General features: G+C 41.6%; 1 protein-coding gene across 1 annotated transcript; it reads right to left on the reverse strand.

The window, feature by feature from the left end:
• Positions 1-12396: 12396 nt before the first annotated feature.
• Positions 12397-15503, reverse strand: LOC106453813. The gene is made up of 7 exons (XM_048757386.1): positions 14391-15503; positions 14141-14299; positions 13675-13949; positions 13310-13597; positions 13127-13232; positions 12609-13050; positions 12397-12413 (listed from the first exon to the last, which is right to left on the reverse strand). Exons 1-7 carry the CDS (start codon positions 15501-15503, stop codon positions 12397-12399), a joined length of 2400 nt encoding a protein of 799 aa, XP_048613343.1.
• Between the last annotated feature and the right edge of the window lie 4533 nt (positions 15504-20036).

Here is a 20036-nt window from a genome sequence, read left to right on the forward strand (position 1 = left end):
TAATCATGTTTCATGACTGATGATCGATCGATGTACACGGTGTAGCATCGATCGATGTCGAACGATGTAGATCGGTCGACGATGAAGGTCGGGTGTCGGTCGAAGGTTGGGTGCGAGAATCAGTCGATGTGAAAGATACTGCGTCGATCGATGTGGAACGTTGGTCTTTGCGGATCGTGTGTTCCAAGTGAGCAGGATCTTCTGAGAATAGCAGTTGTTTGTCCTTGTTGCTTCTGGTACTGCTGGGCGTGCACCTGAAAAGAAAAGAAAAAATTTTGGGTTTGAATGGGGGTAGAGAAAAGAATAAGAATCAATAACACTAAATCTAATGGCGATCAAAGCTCACCGGCAACGGCGCCAAATTTGATACCACTCAAATTACCCTAAGGAGTGAATTACTCTCTCAAATAAGAGGTTCAGTTGCAGTACTTAGAAATCAAATCCACAAGGAGCTAGGGAACCTATTAAATCTAGTCAAGTTATTAATTCTAAGTGTTTGTTGTTTTATGGGTTTAAAAGTAAATAGCAATCCTAATTGAGCAAGTCTATTACTCGACTAACAAGATGATTGGGGGTGTAACTTACTGGGAGATATTAGATGCAGGGTTTCTATTCAGGTGTTGGAGATTATAATCCTATAGATGCCTAACAGTTGCATGCATGATATATTAGAGCTCAACTCCTTAATCACAGTGATCAGCGATGGCAATGTTTCACTGGTTAACTAACTAGATCTTGGATCTCAACTGTCGTCTTTTGATCACAAGAAAGTGTCGATCGATGATCCTATATGGATATCGATCGATACACCTTTCGCAAATATCGATCGATTGTCAGAAGACAATATCGATCGATGCTTCTAGTTAAGCCCTAGGCGCAGGTTGATAATGCTCACTAGTCTTCTAGATCAGCGGTTAGCATCTCTCTAGCAGTCCTAGCATGACAGATTAGATTCAGGACATGATGATCAAGGATGCTTGACTCATGCTAATTCCTAGGTTCATGTTCTAGTTAGCAAGGCTAAAACAAGCATTAATGAACAATCAATCAATGAATATCACAACTTAGCAAATCTATAGTTGGGGATAATCCCTCTAACCTATTTGAACCTTGAATCTAACAAGTGAATTACTCAGACATAGCTAAGCAATTCATGACACAAAATATAGATAAAAACTGCATAGAATAGAATAGATGAATCAATAGAGTTCCAATCACAAATCTCTCTATGATTTTCTCTCCTAAAACTCTCTGCTCAAAATAAGAATACAATGGTGGCTCCCAAAAAGAACTCTCTTGCCTCCTAACACTTAGGCAAGTATATAACTATTAGGTTAAAAATTTGTCAGGGGTAATCTTGTAATTTGGTGAAGCCTTGGGTTTAAAGTCGTATGGAACCAAGTCGCGCATCTCGCTTCCTAACATCGATCGATGGTACAGGATGTACATCGATCGATCATAATCTTCAATCGTCGAGGCTTCTCTTCTGTATCGATCGACGGCACTGGATGTGCATCAAACGATTGCTTCTTCTTCGTATCGACCTCTAATGGTCAGCTCGGATGAAATCTCTTTTAAGCTACTAAATGCTCCATAATCATCACTTTACTCGAAGATACTCCTGAACCTGAAAACATACCTAATAGGATAGAATATATAATATATAGATAGTAAAACACTTATATACCATGGATGAAAATGGGTCAAATCCATGGTATATCAGTTATCTCTAACAAGAAGATCACAAGATCTACCGAGTTAAATAGGTGATGCGGTGGAGAAAAGCGGGTTGCGCTTTTGGAAGTATTAGAAAGTGAGAGAGAGAGAGGATTACAAATTAGATCGTGAGTGATTAGAAACTGGTCAGTGTTGATTCACATGTTGTGAAGTCAAGTAAACCTGATTAAACAGGTTAGTTGTAATTTGTTTAAAGAGTTTCTAATAAGAGTATTGTTTCGCAATTCATTCAAGCATTACGATTGAATATCTGTGCTCAAGGTTTTTCATTTGGTATCAGAGCGGGAACCTATCTAGATCCATTGATCTACAACAGGTAGAGATTCTGAGGTGAGCATGGATTCGTCAAAGGAGCTTGTGGCTGTGCAAAGAACGTTTATGCTGGATGAAAACAATTTCGGACATTGGAAAGTTCTAATGAAACAAAAGCTCAAGGGTATTGAAGAAGATGTGTGGACTGCAGTAGAGTCAGGATGGACAGAACCACGTGTCAAGACGGAGGATGGAGAGTATGCTCCAAAACCTAAGGAGCAGTGGACTGAAAATGATAAGTTAGCATCTAAGCACAACTCCAAAGCCATCTCCGAAATCTTCAATGCAATTAATGCAGAACAGTTGAAACTTGTTCAAGCATGCTTCTCAGCAAAGGATGCATGGGAAATTCTCGTAGACTATTATGAGGGGACCTCAACTGTCAAAAGAACAAGACTGGATCATCTGGCTGCTCAATTCGAAAATCTAAGGATGTCTGAAGATGAGTCAATAACGGTTTTCAGTTCTAAGTTAAGTGCAATAGCTCATGAAGCTACAGTGCTTGGAAAGGAGTATAAGGACAATAAATTGGTCAAGAAAATGATTCGCTGTCTTCCAGAAAAATTTGCAAACTACAAACCCTTGCTGAAGGTTGGAATGAACACTGATGATATGAAATTCTCACAACCTGTGGGGATACTTAAAGCCGAAGAGATGAAATCTGGTGCATCTGGTGGTGAACAGGATAAGAAGGGTCAAGGGATCGCTTTCTCAGCTGAAAAGGAGGAAGATAAGATACAAGTACTGCATGATACACTAAATCAGAAACTGGAAGATAGTATGGGATTGATTGCTCGTAATTTCAAAAAGGCTCTGAGAAGGATCGAAAAAGGTCAGGGACGAGGTCAAGGCTTTCAACAGACGAATGACTCAAACCAAGAGTGGCGACGTGACAAGGAGCGCAGTGGCTATAGAACTGGTAGAAGTGATGGGAATCAGTTTAACAGGAGACGTGAGCTACAGTGTCATGAATGTGAAGGGTATGGTCACATCAGATCTGAATGTCCACTTGCCAAACGCAAAGAACTCAAATGCGGGGAGTGTAAAGGTTTTGGTCACACTAAAGTTGAGTGTCCAAATGTGCTCAAAAGAGGAGAAAAATCTTTTTTAAGTTTCAGTGATACTGAATCTGAGAATGAATACGATGATGAACACATGATGAATCTAGTTGCATTGGTGAGTGAACAAACAGCCAGCAAGTCAACTGTGGAATCAGATTCAGATGATGATGGAGAAATTGATCCATCAGTTGAGTATCGAAAGCTATATGACAATTGAGTAGTTTTGAGCAATGAAAATCTGAAACTGCTGAAAGACAAAGCGTTGTTAGAAGCTCAGATTAACATACTTGAGATGGAGAAACCCACGGAGATTGGTACAAAAACGTGTGTTACTGGTAAAGCGATACTGATTGAGGACACCACAGAACAAAAGAGGATCAGTGAACTGGAGGAGAAGCTGACTAGACTGGCTGAACTATTGAATCATGAGGAAGGGAAGAACAGGAGTCTGGAAGTTAGTCTGAGTGATAACTACAAGAGGATAAGAATGCTGAATACTGGAACGAAAGAGCTTGATAAAATACTAAACAAGGGACAATCGAAAAATGTGAGCATGGGACTTGGTTCTTGTGGACAACAGATGAGGAAGACTCAGACGTCTGCTGCTACAGCTTCTGGAACTACAATATTTGTTCGTCCAGAATCAAACTCAACTGGAAATCCTGTGAAAGAACAGCAAGTAAGCGTTTCAAACACTAAGCATGTATCTGTGCTCAAGGTTTTTCAGTGTGGACTACCGTGCCATCAACAACATCATGGTAAAGTATAGGCATCCCATTCCTAGGCTAGACGACATGCTGGATGAGTTGCATGGATCATGTGTTTTCTATAAAATTGATTTGAAAAGTGGCTATCACCAGATTAGGATGAAAGAAGGTGATGAATGGAAAACTGCATTTAAAACAAAGCTAGGATTATATTAGTGGCTTGTCATGCCATTTGGTCTTACTAACGCACCTAGCACTTTCATGCGTTTGATGAATCATGTCTTGAGATCATTCATTGGTCATTTTGTTGTTGTCTACTTTGATGACGTTTTTATCTACAGCAAAAACGTTGAAGATCACAAGATGCATTTAAAATTTGTTCTTGAAGTTCTTAGAAAAGAAAAACTCTTTGCCAATCTTGGTAAATGCTCTTTTGGAACAGATCACGTGGTATTCTTAGGTTTTGTTGTAGGTTCTGATGGACTTAGAGTGGACGAGGAGAAAATCAAAGCCATCTGAGACTGGCGGAGTCCAACGACCGTGGGCGAGGTGAGGAGCTTTCATGGCCTGGCCGGTTTCTATAGATAGTTTGTTCCGAACTTCAGTACCCTAGCAGCCCCACTCACTGAGGTGATCAAGAAGAACGTTGGGTTCAAGTGGGAAAAAGTTCAAGAAGAGCCATTTCAGATTCTCAAAGGTAACTCAAGCTCCTTTACTTGTCCTTCCTGATTTCTCTAAAGCTTTTGAAATCGAACGTGATGCCTCCGGAGTTGGTATTGGTGCGGTGTTGATGCATGATAAGAAGCCCATTGCTTACTTCAGTGAGAAGCTTGGTGGAGCCACGCTCAATTACCCCACTTATGACCAAGAGTTGTATGCTTTGGTGAGAGCTCTCCAAACGTGGCAGCATTATCTTTGGCCTAAGGAGTTTGTTATCCACACGGATCATCTGTCTTTGAAACACCTTATGGGCCAGCAGAAGTTGAACAAGAGACATGCGCGTAGGGTCGAGTTCATCGAGACCTTTCCTTACGTGATCAAATAGAAACAAGGTAAGGAAAATGTGGTGGCTGATGCCTTGTCCCGAAGGTATGTTCTTCTTTCAGCACTTGAAACCAAGTTGCCCGGTTTTGAATTCATAAAGGATTTGTATGCAACTGATCAGGATTTTAAAGAAATTTTCAGAAAGTGTTCCAAAACGGCTTATGGAAAGTATTATCAAATGTCTGGATTCTTGTTCTTTAATAACCGTTTGTGTGTACCCCAATGTTCTTTGAGGGAGTTGTTTCTCAGGGAAGCTCATGGAAGAGGTCTTATGGGACACTTTGGAGTTAAGAAAACATACAAGGCGGTTTATGATCACTTCTACTGGCCGAGTTTGATGAAAGACGCAGAAAGGATCTGTGGCTGATGTGTGACTTGCAAGAAGTCTAAGACCATAGCATCAAATCACGGTTTGTACTCAGCTCTACCCATTCTCTCCCATCCTTGGGTAGACATTTCTATGGATTTTGTGCTTGGCTTGCCTAGATGTAAGGCTGGACGAGATTCCATCTTTGTGATTGTTGATAGATTTTCGAAAATGGCTCATTTCATTCCATATCATAACATTAATGATGCTGTGCAAGTTTCTGAGTTATTCTTTAGAGAAATTGTTAGATTGCATGGAATGCCTTAGACCATTGTTTCTGATCGTGATGCTAAGTTCCTTAGCTATTTTTGGAAAACTTTGTGGTCTAAGTTAGGAACGAGATTGATGTTCGCTACAACTTGTCACCCACAGACTGATGGCCAAACTAAAGTTGTGAATATAACTTTGTCCGCATTTCTTTGATCATTGGTTAAGAAAAACCTTAAGCTTTGGGAAGAATGTTTGCCTCATGTTGAGTTAGCTTATAATCATGCTATGCATTCTGCTACTAAGTTCTCACTTTTTGAAGTTGTTTATGGCTTTAATCCTTTATCTCCACTTGATCTTTTGCCTTTTCTTTTGAGTGAAAGAGTTAGTACAGATGGCAAGAGGAAAGTAGCCACTATCAAGAAGTTACATGAGCAGGTTCGTGCCAACATTGAATCCAAAACCGAAGGATACAAAAGATATGCCAACAAGAAGAGAAAGGAGGTGATTTTTAAGGAGGGATATCTTGTTTGGGTTCATTTAAGGAAGGAAAGGTTCCCGGAAGAAAGAAAGTCTAAACTCATGCCTCGGGTCGATTGCCCATTCCAGATCCTTAGAAAGATAAATGACAATGCTTATCAGCTTGACTTACAAGGTAAGTAAGACATTTCTTCAAGTTTTAATGTGTCTGATCTTTCTCCTTTTCTTGTAGATGATCCAGATTTGTGGACAAATCCTTTTAAAGAAGGAGGGAATGATGTGCCCCAGTCCAAGGAATCAGACCAGCATGAAGATCAGGACGTTCTAGACGTCCCAATCGAGGTTCACTCTTCCGACCGTACCAGACAGACTGATCAGGCCGTGTACCGGATCGACCCGCAAACGTCCCGACCAACTCGACAAGCTAAGCCTGATGGTCAAGCCAGAATCAGCTTAGGGCCAATTCCGATTCAGACCGCGGCTTCTCTCTTTTGGCCCGTTTGGCTCATACGCATGCACCAGCGACTGTGCTGATGATCTTGCTTCCTTGTTCGATCTGATCATGGACTTCTCCTTTGGATATTTCTCTAAGGCAAGGATCCTTAAGCTTTCAGAAGCCTTTTGCCACGCTGGAACGCAACTTGTCTGATCAGAACGTCCCGCGGCCTTGCAGAACGTCCCGCGGCCCTTGCTGATCGTCCCGCGCATGTACTGATCCTTTCCGCCTTGGACACAGCCAGTTCGGATGAATCTGGACAGGAGCCGAACGGTCATCTTGACTAGTCTTCTCCATTTTCCGTGCCTTGACCAGATCTAGTCAAATTTATCTTTTCTATGTCTTGTTTTCCTACAAATCTATTTATTGTGTTTGACTACAAAACTCTATAAGTATGTAATCTCTTCTAAGGAATAAAGCAATCGATTTTTGTGTGAAATTTCTGAGTTAAAACTCTTTGTTCTTTGTAAGAACTTGTCTTGTTTCTTGGTGAGTCATATCCAAGTAAACACTTCCTCAAATCGTTGGACTTGTGAGTCATATCAAGGAACGACGAGAGATCCTTCACTTGGTGGTCTTGTGAGTCATATCAAGCACCATTTGGAGTCGGGAATATCGGAGGCCTTCCGCAACCTTCATGTGACCCTTCAACCCATTCAGTTCTCCATCCGGAGTTCATATCCAAACAAAACCACTAGAGTAATCCGTTCCTAGGGTCCTTTACTTTTCATGCGTCTTGTTAGGGAAATATTGCCACGGTACCTCTTTTCTTAACATCTCCATAACCTCCTCCTTCCCATGGCTTGAAAGACATATATTCATAGGAAATGGCAAATCTACGAATGTCTACACGGACACTTGGATTCTCCCAACCCCCAATTCTCAAACCTATTGGACCACTTAAATCAAAGATCATGACCTTATGGTCTTAGACATTGTATCAACAGAAACAAGAGAGTGGAGTTCACCTTGTATAAATAAACTTTTCCGGATACTGGTCCAACACATCCTGCGCATTTTCCCCAGATTGTCATGATCTGAAGAACTTGTAACATCCTGGTTTGTGGAAAGATTTAAGAAAATTGATTTGGCTATATATGTCACCAAAGTGGATTTACCGTTTCTGGTACACATTTCGTTTATAATTCTAGAGTTAAGCCTGCTTGAGCTGGAATAGTAGACTGATGAGTGACCTATCGGGATGTGATTGGTGATATCATGTGTGTGAGGCCAAAACACGGGGAAAAGTCATGTGGTGATTGCAGGGTTAGTAAACAAGACTTTTGAGCCTTCAAAATATTAGCGCACCGCCTGTCGCAATGTGGCCCACAGGCCGAGTGAACGGGCGTGGGAGGACCATTAGCCATGGGCGGTCGGAGCTTTACAACTGGTATCAAAGCCAAACCGAAATGACTGTTGAGTCCTGTGAGGGCTCACACTAACATGGGTAACGATCTTGGGGCGTAACGAGGACGTTGCGTTATTTGAGAGGGAGTGAATTGTAACATCCCAGCTTATAGTAAGGTTTAAAATAATTGATTTGCCTTCCTATGTTACTAAAGTGCATTTACCTTTTCTGGCACACATCCGTTTAGCACTCCAAAGTTAAGCATGCTTGAGCTGAAGTAGCAGAAAGATAGGTGACCTATCGGGCAGTGATTCGCGATATTGTGTGAGCTAGACCAAAACATGGGGAAATATCATGTGGTGATTGCAGAGTTAGTAAATGAGACTTTCGAGCCTTTAAAAAATGAAAACACCGCCCGTCGTACGGATTAGAGCCCTCTGTATAAATCATGAATCTGCTCATCAAAACCTGGTTGCTACTCCCTCAATTTAGAAAAGACCTGACCAATGACCTCATTCTCGGGAATGAAACCCTTCGATTGGAAGAAAGCTATCCGGTTTCCCATCTCATGTCTAAGATAAATTCTTCCTATTGAAAGTGATTCATGATGATCTAGCCACTGGTGATAGTCTACACAGAGAGGGGTTCTCACCAACACGAACGATTGCAGATGTGGTGCACATGAAGCTTGGCTAGATCTCCTCGCTCAGTGTGTCTTTGCACAAGATGTTTGGAACCTAGATCAGTGGTATTCACCAATCATTTTGAACCAGTGTCTCTCCTTTCAGACTTCACTTCTAGCATCGCTCAAGTACATCGACTTGCCACAGCTGGTCTATCCACCAATATCTTTTAGTGGATATACTGGGCCATTTGGCATGCTCTCCAAGAAGAGCCTCTTCCCCTCGAGACATCTTCTCCAAAGCAAAACTTGCAGCTAGAGAGAAGAAAAGGGCACAACTCAATCAATCACAGCCTGTCACGCGGTCAATTCCATCCCCACCATCTCAACATGATCCTTCGATCTCCATCATGTGCAACATGGATGCAGCATGAAAGCAAATTCTTCTTCAGCAGGAATTGGATGGATTTTCTCTAATGCATATTCATCCAAGATTAATTGAGGTTCCATCTACCGTTGCATGCACCGTCTCCCCTCATGGCGGAGGCTATCGCGGTTAGATGCGCCTTATTGCATGAACTGTCCCTCAACCTCACATGTAGCTGGTGCCAGTCATATTCTCGAGTGCTCGTTATTGTTATCAACCGGAAACGAGGTTCATCAAAACTCTTCGGAGTTCTCACAGACATCTTCTCTTAGTTTCATCCTTCTCCACACTACAAGAAAAACGCGTTTTTATAGCGGACGAATAACGCTATCTAACGATAGGATAGCGGTTTGTTAAGCGCTGTATCATCGCCCGTCATAATAGGTCGAGGACATTAAATAGCGGTATTTCGTTGTGCTATCTTTTCTTCCGCTACGATAGCGCTTTTATTTCTGCAATTAAATATTATTTAATAGCGTCTTTTTACTGCTATTACTAATTTTATAAATAGCGTTTTCTGTTTGTTTTAGTTAATTCTACTATAGCAGTTACCAAAGTGCAATGTATATATGTACTACTATAGCAGTTTCATTTGTGCTGTATATATAATGTTAATATATTTATATATTTTAAATTTTAATTTTTATATATTTATATTTTTAAATTTACACAAATTCGTTTTCTGGGATTTTGAAACAAAACATCAACTTATATAAATAAACATAAATTTCATAGATTCAACTTAAACAGATTACATAGTTGTTCACACATCCTTAGAGATTACATTATAAGTTCACACTAAAGCAACATTGTAATCCTTAGAGATACACAATCTTATCATTTGGCCAAGCCACGGTGCTTCCTACTGCATCACCCATGAATTCGATTTCAGAGTTTGGCCTCCACACTCGAGCCCCATCAAACTCGGAAACCTCTACCCAAACCTTCGTAGCATTGGGACCTAAAGGAACGAAATGCACTTTCTCTGCTGGATCAGTTGAGAACACACGACCTAAAGCAACTCTCTGTCCTAAGTTATGACAGTCCAAGAGAGCAACCTTCTGTTTGCCACCTTTGTTGCTACTACTAGTGCTGTTACCACCACTCTAAAACCAAAAAGGACAAACACATTCACCATAATATCAACACCGGCAACCTAACAATTCAATATCTAATCACCTTCTAAGAATTTACAAACTTACCTGATTGGATATCTTGTTTGATTCAGTAGGTGAATGTTGATCAGTAGGCGAATTTTGATCAGGTAGTCTTATCTTATCTAGAGGCCACGCTATTGTCCCATGTACTGCATCACCCATCTTTGTCATTTCAGGTGTAGGTCTCCAGATATAGGCATTAGGTTTAAAAACCATTTCGACTCTAAGAACTGCTGCATTCGGTCCCAGTGGAATTTGGTTGACGAGGTGAGTAGGTTCGGTTGTCAACAAGACACCCTCAGCTATCAACACCTCTTCTATTTTCCAGTAATCAAATATTTTAACATTTCCTAAAGATGCAGCTACATCCTGAATCATGTAAAATATATTCACACATTTCAGGAGTACATTAATGAATGATTATCAAACGTTGGAGGACGGAATTTATTTACCTCTGACTCGTCGTTGTTGCCATTGTTTGAAATGTCAATGCCATCATCCAAGATGAGCTTCTCAGATGGCCATGCAATTTTGACTCCAACAGCCTGACTAAGCGATACACAAGTTGGAGTAGGTCTCCATATAGGCGCTGTTACGACTGATACAGACTTCACTATAACAGCAGCCGCATTAGGACCCAGTGGAATGCGACCAATCTTATATGTGGGCTCACTAGAGTTGAATTCTCCTTCAGCAACAACCAAATCATCATTCGAAACCCAATCCAGTATTTGGCACCTTATTCCTCCCCCCTTGCTCACATCGCTTCTCTCCGAATTAGAATCAAATCCGTTTTTTTCCTATACCCAACAACCACAATCATTTTTGTTACAACCTTATACATATCAGAAGTTTGAATAATAAAACAAGAAGAATAACGAAGTTATCTTTTTACCAGCCAAGTCTTTAACCACATTTTGCAAATCTTGAACCTTGTTGATTAGTTCTGCTTGAGTTGCTTCAAGTTGCTTGACATGTGAATCTCTAGCATGTAAGAATGCCAACTTGGTTACAGTAACCCCTCGTCCCAACCCCCTAATTCTTCCTGGCTTATCTTTTCCTAGAACCTGAGTGACAACATCTTCACCGATATTATCTGCTGAACTTGATTCCATTTCACTGTCAATTCTCTTTATCTTCTCCTGCAATTAAAAATTACACAAGTTATGTAAATTGTATTCTATAGCCAACAATATTATTGTTACAAGTAATCTTACTATTGTATTCAGTAAATTCTTGACGAACGGGTGTTCCATCAGAATGTGTATGACCAGCGACCCAAACCTTAGTTCTAGTGACTAGCTTAGGATCAGAACTGTTTTTTTTTCTACAAGTTAAATAAAGTAGTTGTCATCAGATCTCATAAACCCAATAACACACCAATTATTATTTCAAATTGTAAAACATACCATCTCCTCTGCAAGCCGATTCATGCCTTTTCGACTAGTGGTGTAGGGAATTTGAGCCTTCCTGAGTTCCCTGTACTTATTACTTTGTTCCTACATAAACCAAATACCATTTTGTAATAAATGTTACTTACATAACCCAAATGTAAATACGCAAGACACAAAATGTTACCTGAAAAGCTGCAGTACATCTTCCTTTCACCCAATTGTTCCAAGCTGTTACCGATTGTATGTTGCTGGGTTTAATTATCTGTAGTTGCGCCTTGTTTTTTGCTGCTCTAACTATGGAAGAGAGTCTAGATTTAGAGGCCCTCCACAAACAACCCATCTGCTTAAAGACTACATCCTTTTGCCAGTCTTCTGTCAAGTTGAATCGTCCCTGTACATAATATTCATATTAATACTGAACTCGTGTGTATGTATATACATAGGTAACAGAATTACCTGTATTTCCTCCCACAGAGCGTCTTTTGTTTTGTCTTCCAGATGTCTCCAGTCATCTAGCAATACAGGCACATGCTCTCTCACAAGAGGACCAAGGAATGAGGACAGTGTCACTGATCCACGGCCAACATGCTCTCCCAAAGAATTGAACTCCACATCTACCTTGTCCTCTATATGTTTCGCCACTTTTCGCATTTTAGTTGGACCTCTAGTCTTCTTCACTTGGTTATCAGATTGCTGTGTTTGTGTCTCAGAGCTAGGAATGACTTCTTCTTCTTCGTCTTGTACATTTTCCTCGTCATGTTCTTCTTCAGCTGGTTGTATTTCGTACTGATCATGTTCTTCGGGTGGTTGTGTTTCATCATCATCATTTTCTTCTTCGGCTGCTACAGTTTCTGGTTCTTGTTCCACTTCTTCTGAACCGGTATGTTGCTCGAGTTCGTCGTGCTGTGACTCCTGTTCCACATTCTTCTTCGGGCAATTCTTCTTCTGTTTCTTGGTAGTTAAAGACACCACAGGACTAACAGCAAGGCCTTCTTGACGTTTACTGCGACGCGCCTTCTCAGTAACAGCATTCTCGTTCATTGTATCAGTTTACCTGTTACAACAACAAACTTATTATTAATCTCAAAGAATAATACCCTCACAATCATTCCTAACATAAAAACTCTCGTCATCTGAAGCGTGATCTCCGATATCTTCATCATGCTGGACTGTTAACGTTGCAGGGCAAATTTCCTCTTCAGTCTCTAACTCATGATATCCTCTCGGAGGTGTTCTCATAACAACATACCAAGGAGAGCTGTCATCCTCTCTTGAGTAAAAAATTGTTTAGCTTGAGAAGGCAGAATGTATGGATCATTAACAAATGCTGACTGGTTCGTGTGGAGATTCACAAGTGTAAAACCGTCTTCCTCTTTAACACCTTTCCCTTTATGTGCCCAACTACACTTAAACAGAGGCACCTGAAACATGTGGTAATCAAGCAATATGATCTCCTTTATGACTCCATAGTATGCTACCATGTCCGCCATTTGATTAGAATCTTTCGCACTAGCTCTGCACATGGAGAATGCTTCATTTGAAACCCCACAGTTCTGAGTCTTCCTTTTGACATCGTCTGTCTGGTATCGATGTCCATTAACTATATATCCCTTGTAGGTGTGTGCGACATTCCTTGGTCCAAACGCAAGCCATCTGAGCCGCTGAGAATGATCCTTTGAGTTATTTGGTATCTAGCATGAACAGATCACATATCAATATCATTACCAGATCACATATCAATATCATTACCATGACCATATCACATACCTTATCTTTTATCCATGTCGAAAACCTTTCTGTATGAGTTTTCCATAATATGGTACCATTTCTTGCACATCTTCCATCTTTTGCTTGAAGTTCCTCTAAATGCATCCTGTAAAGGCAAAAATATCTTCATCTACAGTTATCTACACTGATAGTAAAACATAAAATATCTATATCCACACTTACTGAACATAAGGATCCATCACTGCAGTATTCATGAGGACATAACGATGAGCTACATCTCTCTCCTTATCAGTAAGTTTCACTTCTATAGCTTTTTGCAGAGGGCGCCCTTCAAGTACATTATCATGTGCCTCTAAATCTTCATTTCTTGTCATTGGTTCCTCAACTGGTACCGATTTCTGTAAGAACTCCATACAAAATGCAAGACATTCACCAGCTAGATAACCCTCTGCCATACAAGCTTCAGGTCTTGCGAAATTCTTCACAAAAGCTTTCAGTGTCTTCATATACCTGCAAATCAAGATGGTTAAAATATTGAAATTCGCTTCATATAATAATTAAGCTTCTAATGAAAACAATATACTTACCTCTCAAATGGATACATCCACCTGAAGTGTGCAGGGCCACCCAATCGTGCTTCTCTCGCCAGATGCAGTGGAAGGTGGAACATGATATCAAACAATGAAGGTGGAAAGAATCTCTCTAACTGGCACATTGTCTCCACAATCTCTGTTTCTAGAGCAAGTAGCTTCTCAGGATCAAGAACGCGTTGACAGATTCTGTTGAAGTAATTGCACATACGACTCACTGCAATCCGAGGTCCTTTTGGGAGTAAACCTCTCAACGCAACCGGAAACAGATTCTGCATAAGAACATGATGGTCATGTGACTTCATGCCGCCAATAGAAGGAGGATCCAGTGAGACACAATTGGATATATTTGCACAATATCCATCAGGGCCTCTGAAGTTGGATAATCTTCTGCAGAATTTTTTTTTTCTTCTTTAGAGAGCCAATACGCAGCTGGAGGCAGATAAGTTCTCTTCCCCCTTACTTGTGTATGTAAGCTGCTTCGAATACCCATATCTTCTAAATCCTTTCTCGCTTTCAGGCCATCCTTTGATTTGCAACTATTCATCAGAATAGACAACATGGCATCGCTCACATTCTTCTCCACGTGCATCACGTCGATGTTATGCCTCACAGGCATATCCTACAAGAAATTTTACAAGTATTTAGCATAAATAATATTAACAATTTCAGACTAATAAGGTAGGTTAAAGAAGGTAAATCAAATAAAATACCTTCCAATAAGGTAAGTCAAAGAAAATAGATTTTTTCTTCCACCGCCACATATCATGATCTTCTTCGTACTCCTCAGCTGAAACAACATCATCCTCATCTCCTTCACTCCTCTTTCTCTTACTCTTCTTAGGTAAGAGTTTTCCAAAATCGTTTTTAAAGTCCCTTATACTGTCTAATATTTCTGAACCGCTCTGAATCCTCTTTGCAGAACCAACCTCAACCGTATTGTCAAACCATCCTTTCTTTCGTCTGTATGGATGACTAGGCATGAGCCGCCTCCTGTTCTTCATGTATACATGTTTACGACTGAACTTTAGCCACCTATGTGGTGTATCCTTCCCACAGACATTACACGCTTGCTTGCCCTTCACTTTACAACCAGCTAAAGTTCCTAAACCAGGGTAATCTGTGATACTCCACAGCAACATGGCTCTAAGAGTGAAACTCTCCTTCTTAAAGGCGTCATAAACTTGTATACCTTCTGTCCACAGTTCCTGCAAGTCTTCCATCAATGGTTGTAGATATACATCAATATTGTTGCTAGGTGCGGTTGGGCCAGGAATTAGCATGGTCAACATAATGTTCTCGGACCTCATACACTGCGTTGGAGACATATTGTAGTTGACCAAGAGAACAGGCCATGTGCTGTGGTTGGTGTTCTGGATGGAGAATGGATTCATGCCATCGGTTGAAATACCTAGTCTTAGGTTTCTTGCCTCAGCTGCGAACTCCGGCCATTTGTTGTTTATCTGCACCCAAGTCAACGAATCCACTGGATGTCGCATAGTTCCATCTTCAGAAGCATTAGTGGAGTGCCAACACAACTCCTCAGCCAACCGCTTTGATCTAAACATTCTCCTGAACCTGTCTTTGATCGGGAAATACCTAAGCACCTTAGCAGGAACCCCTTTCTTCTCCTCACCAGATTGCTTATCCTTCTCCCATCTTGATTCACTACATCTTGGACAGCTGACCGCATCTTCATACTGTTTTCTATATAAAATACAGTCATTCTTGCAGGCGTGGATGACGTCGTAGACAAAACCAAACTGTTTCAGAAACTTCTTCATCTCATCAGTAGACTTAGGTAGCACATTTTCACCGGGAAGCATGTCATGAACCAAGGACAGTAGCTGATCAAAATAGTTTCTGAGACATCCCACTCTTCACCTTTATCCTGTAAAGTCCCATGATTGCAGCAACTTTTGAAAATTTCTCACACTCCGGGTACAACGGAGTTTCTGCATCCTCTAACTTCTTTCTGAACTCAGCCTCTTCTGGACTGTCAGGCCCCTCAAACGCTCCTGCATTCTCTTGTTCAGCAGTCTCATTGCCTTCACTTGCCAAGAAAGTCGTTCTGAACAACTCGTAAGCCTCATTTTCAGATGAGTACACATCAGCTGACTTATCTGGTCTTGTCTCCCCGTGTTTTGTCCAAAACACACAACTCTTGTACTTCTGATCCATTCCTCTAATCACCAGGTGCTCCAAAACTGTCTCACAAGCTTGATGGCAGACATTGCGACAATCAACACAAGGGCAGAACATTTCAGCTGGATCTCCTAAACATCTTGATGAAGAAGACACAAATTCACTAGCTCCTTTCTCATACTCAAGGCTATTCCTGTCATGTAGAACAAATGAGAATACAACATTCAGTCTACCAAATAAATGAGATCAACACAAAACAATTTCTAAAAGATAGTGAAGTAAAGTTAATACCTTGGTAACCAGACCCACGATTTATCCATGTTACCGCTCCGAGCAATTGTACATACAAGACGCTCACTTTATCAACCCAGAAAACCAAAACAGAACGAGTTTTGTAAATAAAAGATGATAGTGTCACTTGTTTTTACCTTTCGATAAAATCTCTTCAATTTTGCTTCGAGTCAGCTACAAAATAAGAGAATTGTGTTAAAATAGAAAGAAAAAAACTAAGTAAAAGAGAGATGAAAAGAAGAAAATGGACCTTAATCCGAAGATCTACAAACGAAATCCTTCCTGCAAAATAGTATACAGAAACGCATCAATTGACAATGCAATAACACTAGAACATATATAAGAAAAAGAAAATCGAAATATAATCTGATGGGTTAGTAAAAGCGAACTCACCTTCGACGGATTGGGAATGGATTACGACAAGAGAAGAGGAATTGAAAATGGATTCGACATTACGAGAAAGTGGATTCGAGATGAGAAAAGGTAAGAGCTTAGGAATTAAAAATGAAATTAGAAGTGATAGAGATTGAGATTGATTCTTTCCAGCACAAAAGAGGCAAGGAGATACGAGAGAGAGGGAAGATCGTAACCCTAATGATTTGGGTTTTTTTTTCGACACTAATCTTGTTTAGGAGCCAAAATTTAACCAAGTGTCCCGGGTATAACCGCGAAACTCAACCATAACACTTTTAATCATTTATTGCTATTATACACTCCTATTTCTTCTTTAAACATACACTTAATTTTTTTTTTCAGTTCACAACTCTAACATAGCGTTTCGAAATATACAAACGCTATCTTTAAAATCCGCGTATATCAAGCATAACACAATTGAAAAAACGCTATTCCGGTCTGCTATTAAAACCCATTTTTCTTGTAGTGCCACTTATCGGATTTTTTGTATCCCTAGATCTCTTAACGAGCCAGCAGATCAATTGGCAAGGCTTGCCTTTGTAATAAGACTATTTTCTGGTTTCCTCTTCTTGAACCCCATCTAATTAAGGGAAATTGCAACATATAACCTCTAAAACACTATAATGAGTAAATGACCTTAGCAACTTAAATGATATGATATGTTATATAGTATATAGAAAATGGACATTAAATATGACGCATCAGAAGAATGTAGTAAAGAAAAGATGAGTAATTGAGAAGAAACAAAAGTGACGATAGCTTTTGTCATTCATTTGCTTCACACCTTTCCTTCTTCAAACCTCCAAAACCTCTCTAGCTCCAAATCTTTTGCCTTCAACATGTCTTCTTCCCATGGTGACAAGAGAAGCTCCGATGTTGAGATGGGCGAGGCCACCTCTCCGGCTCCGATTCTGACTTCTCCGGTCGAAGCGCCGGCTTGCGTTGCCGACCATCTCTCCTTTTGAGAGAGACTAGTTCGTCGCCAAACCGAGAAGGAACAGGTTCGAGCCGGCGCCGAGTTCCCGTCCTCTTCTGCACTGGCCATTGCTCCGGGTCATGGGATCGAGGTCGCAACTCCGCGAGATGCGGGAACTCTCGCAGGCTTGGTCGTTCCGGATGCTTCGGCTTCACCTGCTGGATCGTCCACGACTCCGATTCTTGTCGAGGATAAGGAGAGGGCTCCTGACTCTATGCCTCCTCCTCCTGCCATGAAAGAGATCGTTCTAGCGCTGCGCGCTCCTAGTGTTGTTCCGGTTGCTCAGCCTAAGGGCCGGAAGAGGAAGTTTACCAAGGGCGGTGACGGGGAATCTTCGCAGCAAGGAGACTCGAGCATAGCGTCGGGGCTTCGCGGAAAGGTTTGTCACCCACTTAATTTCTTGATTGTTACATATTTCTCTAAAAGACAAAGAATCCCTAACTTTCTTCTCGTTTCGCAGTTCATGTCGTTGATCGACGGGATAATCAGCGAGTGCGGTTCTGAGACCAGTCGTTTCACGGGGGAGTTGTTGGAGCTGCAGGGTAGATGGTCTGAAACCGAGGCCATGATGACGGCTATCAAGGATTCTCACTCCGTGAAAGTGTCGAAACTCGAGGTCGCAATAGGGAAGCTCTAGAGGGACCTCGGGAAGACGGCGAGTTCATTGCTTAAGGAGAAGAAAGCCAGGAAGGCCAAATCTTCGGAGGTGCGTCGTCTTCAGCGTCAGATCGAGGGCGATGCAGGGTTAGCGAGCCGTGGGATTCGAGAGGCCGAGGACGCTCTTCGTTCTGAGTTTCAGGCTCGATTGGCGAAGATCTCCGCCTTTCTGGGCTCCCTCGAGTGCATCCGGAACAGGGATTTAGCCTTGGCGACGATTGAGGGCGGGATGGCCGTGGTTCAGTCGTTCCAGAGTGAGACTCCTCCGACCTTAGAGGCCGAAGAGGCCCGACTGTCCGGGTGCAAGGGAGATTCGGCAGTCGTGGATGGAGATTTCGATCTCATCCTAGCTGACCTGAAATCCGCGTGCTTTCTTCCAACGTGTTCAGAAGGCCCAGAGGGGAAAGATCCGGTGCTCGGAGAAGGCGGAGGTGATGCGGCTCCAGACTTGGATGAAGCAACGGGTGAAGAGGGAGTGTGAGCTCTGAGGATGACTCTGGTTAGATCTCTTGCGGGAGATTTTTTTTTATTTTTTTTATTTTAATGTTTGATGTTTCGGCCTTAAATGACCTCATTTCGTGTTTCGGGACTGGCCGTATGTGGCTTTGAATCCCTGCCGCGCTGCGGCTTTAATTTTATGACAGGATGGCCGGGTTGCATTTTTCATAAGCTTACGTATGGCGTGGAAGAAGGGTGATGAGTTGTCGTCTCATATCCTTCTTCGATGTGAAATGTTTTGTCCGAGATCTGTTTCGAGAGTTTTTCCACGAGATATCGACTTCGCGGGATATCTGAAGATGTCGAATATAAACATAGAGGCATGGTTTTGGGATCTCGTATCTTTAGGATATCATGCCTTGAGATGTTAGAGACCAGTGCGCTGGGTTTAGGGCAAGACCTAGGTTTACTTTCGGTTTTAAGATTTTATGCGGTGACTAGCCGGCTATCAATTTATCTGTCGCGATTTTAACCTGATTCGTACCAATTTAAAGTCCACGATAGGTTCTCGGCTTATATGACTTGTTAGATATGAATCGAGCATCTCTCCGGAGACAATTTTTAAGCCAACCGGAAGTGATGGACCAAAATTTCGGGTTTCTTTTATAGCGCTATTATCCTTGTGTCGGATGTACGAGAGTCATCTTCGTGAGATGGCTATGTCTGTTTAGGACGTTCAAGAGTTCGATGTGATCAGCACCGGACTTGGCGGCAGATGTCGTCGTTTAGAGTTTTTGCACAAGATATGTGTTAAAATGTTCATCATTTTTTGACGGAGTGTCCGTTTTCGTCGTTCGGAAGAAGTAACCCTTGAGGCATCTCTCGCGACGTCTCGCGATGCCAAAGGCTGCTTCTCCCTAACGGCTGATTTATTTTCGAATATCGAAAATATTTTGCGGATAAAAAATAATTTGCTTGGTTAAGATATGTCGGAAACATCGAAGGCGTGGTCGGATGTTTTCGAGTTTGAGAGTATACGAGTATACGTATCCACTCCCCCCTTTTTAATGAGGGGGGACAGCTGAATTTGCCTTTCGACAAACTGCCTACGTACTCCTTATTGAGATCAAGCCGTCTCGTAGTTTGGTCATTGTGAGTTGGTTTGTTTAGTGATAGTATTATTTGAGATGCATCGCGTTCCAGGTCCTTGGAATTTTTATGCCTTGCATGTTGGCTATTTCGTAGGAGCCCGGTCGGACGGCTTTTTTGATTTTATAGGGTCCTTCCCAGTTTGCTCCGAGTTTTCCCGCGTTTCGTTCAGCGGTGTTTTGGAAGACTTTGCGAAGGACCAGATCTCCTTGATTGAATCTGCGGTTCCGTACGTTGGAATTGTAGTACTTTGCGGCTGCGTGTTGGTAATTTTCGATTCGGATGAGCG

The sequence above is a fragment of the Brassica napus genome, chromosome C5 (genome assembly GCF_020379485.1).
Source record: "Brassica napus cultivar Da-Ae chromosome C5, Da-Ae, whole genome shotgun sequence".
NCBI classification, from domain to species: domain Eukaryota; kingdom Viridiplantae; phylum Streptophyta; class Magnoliopsida; order Brassicales; family Brassicaceae; genus Brassica; species Brassica napus.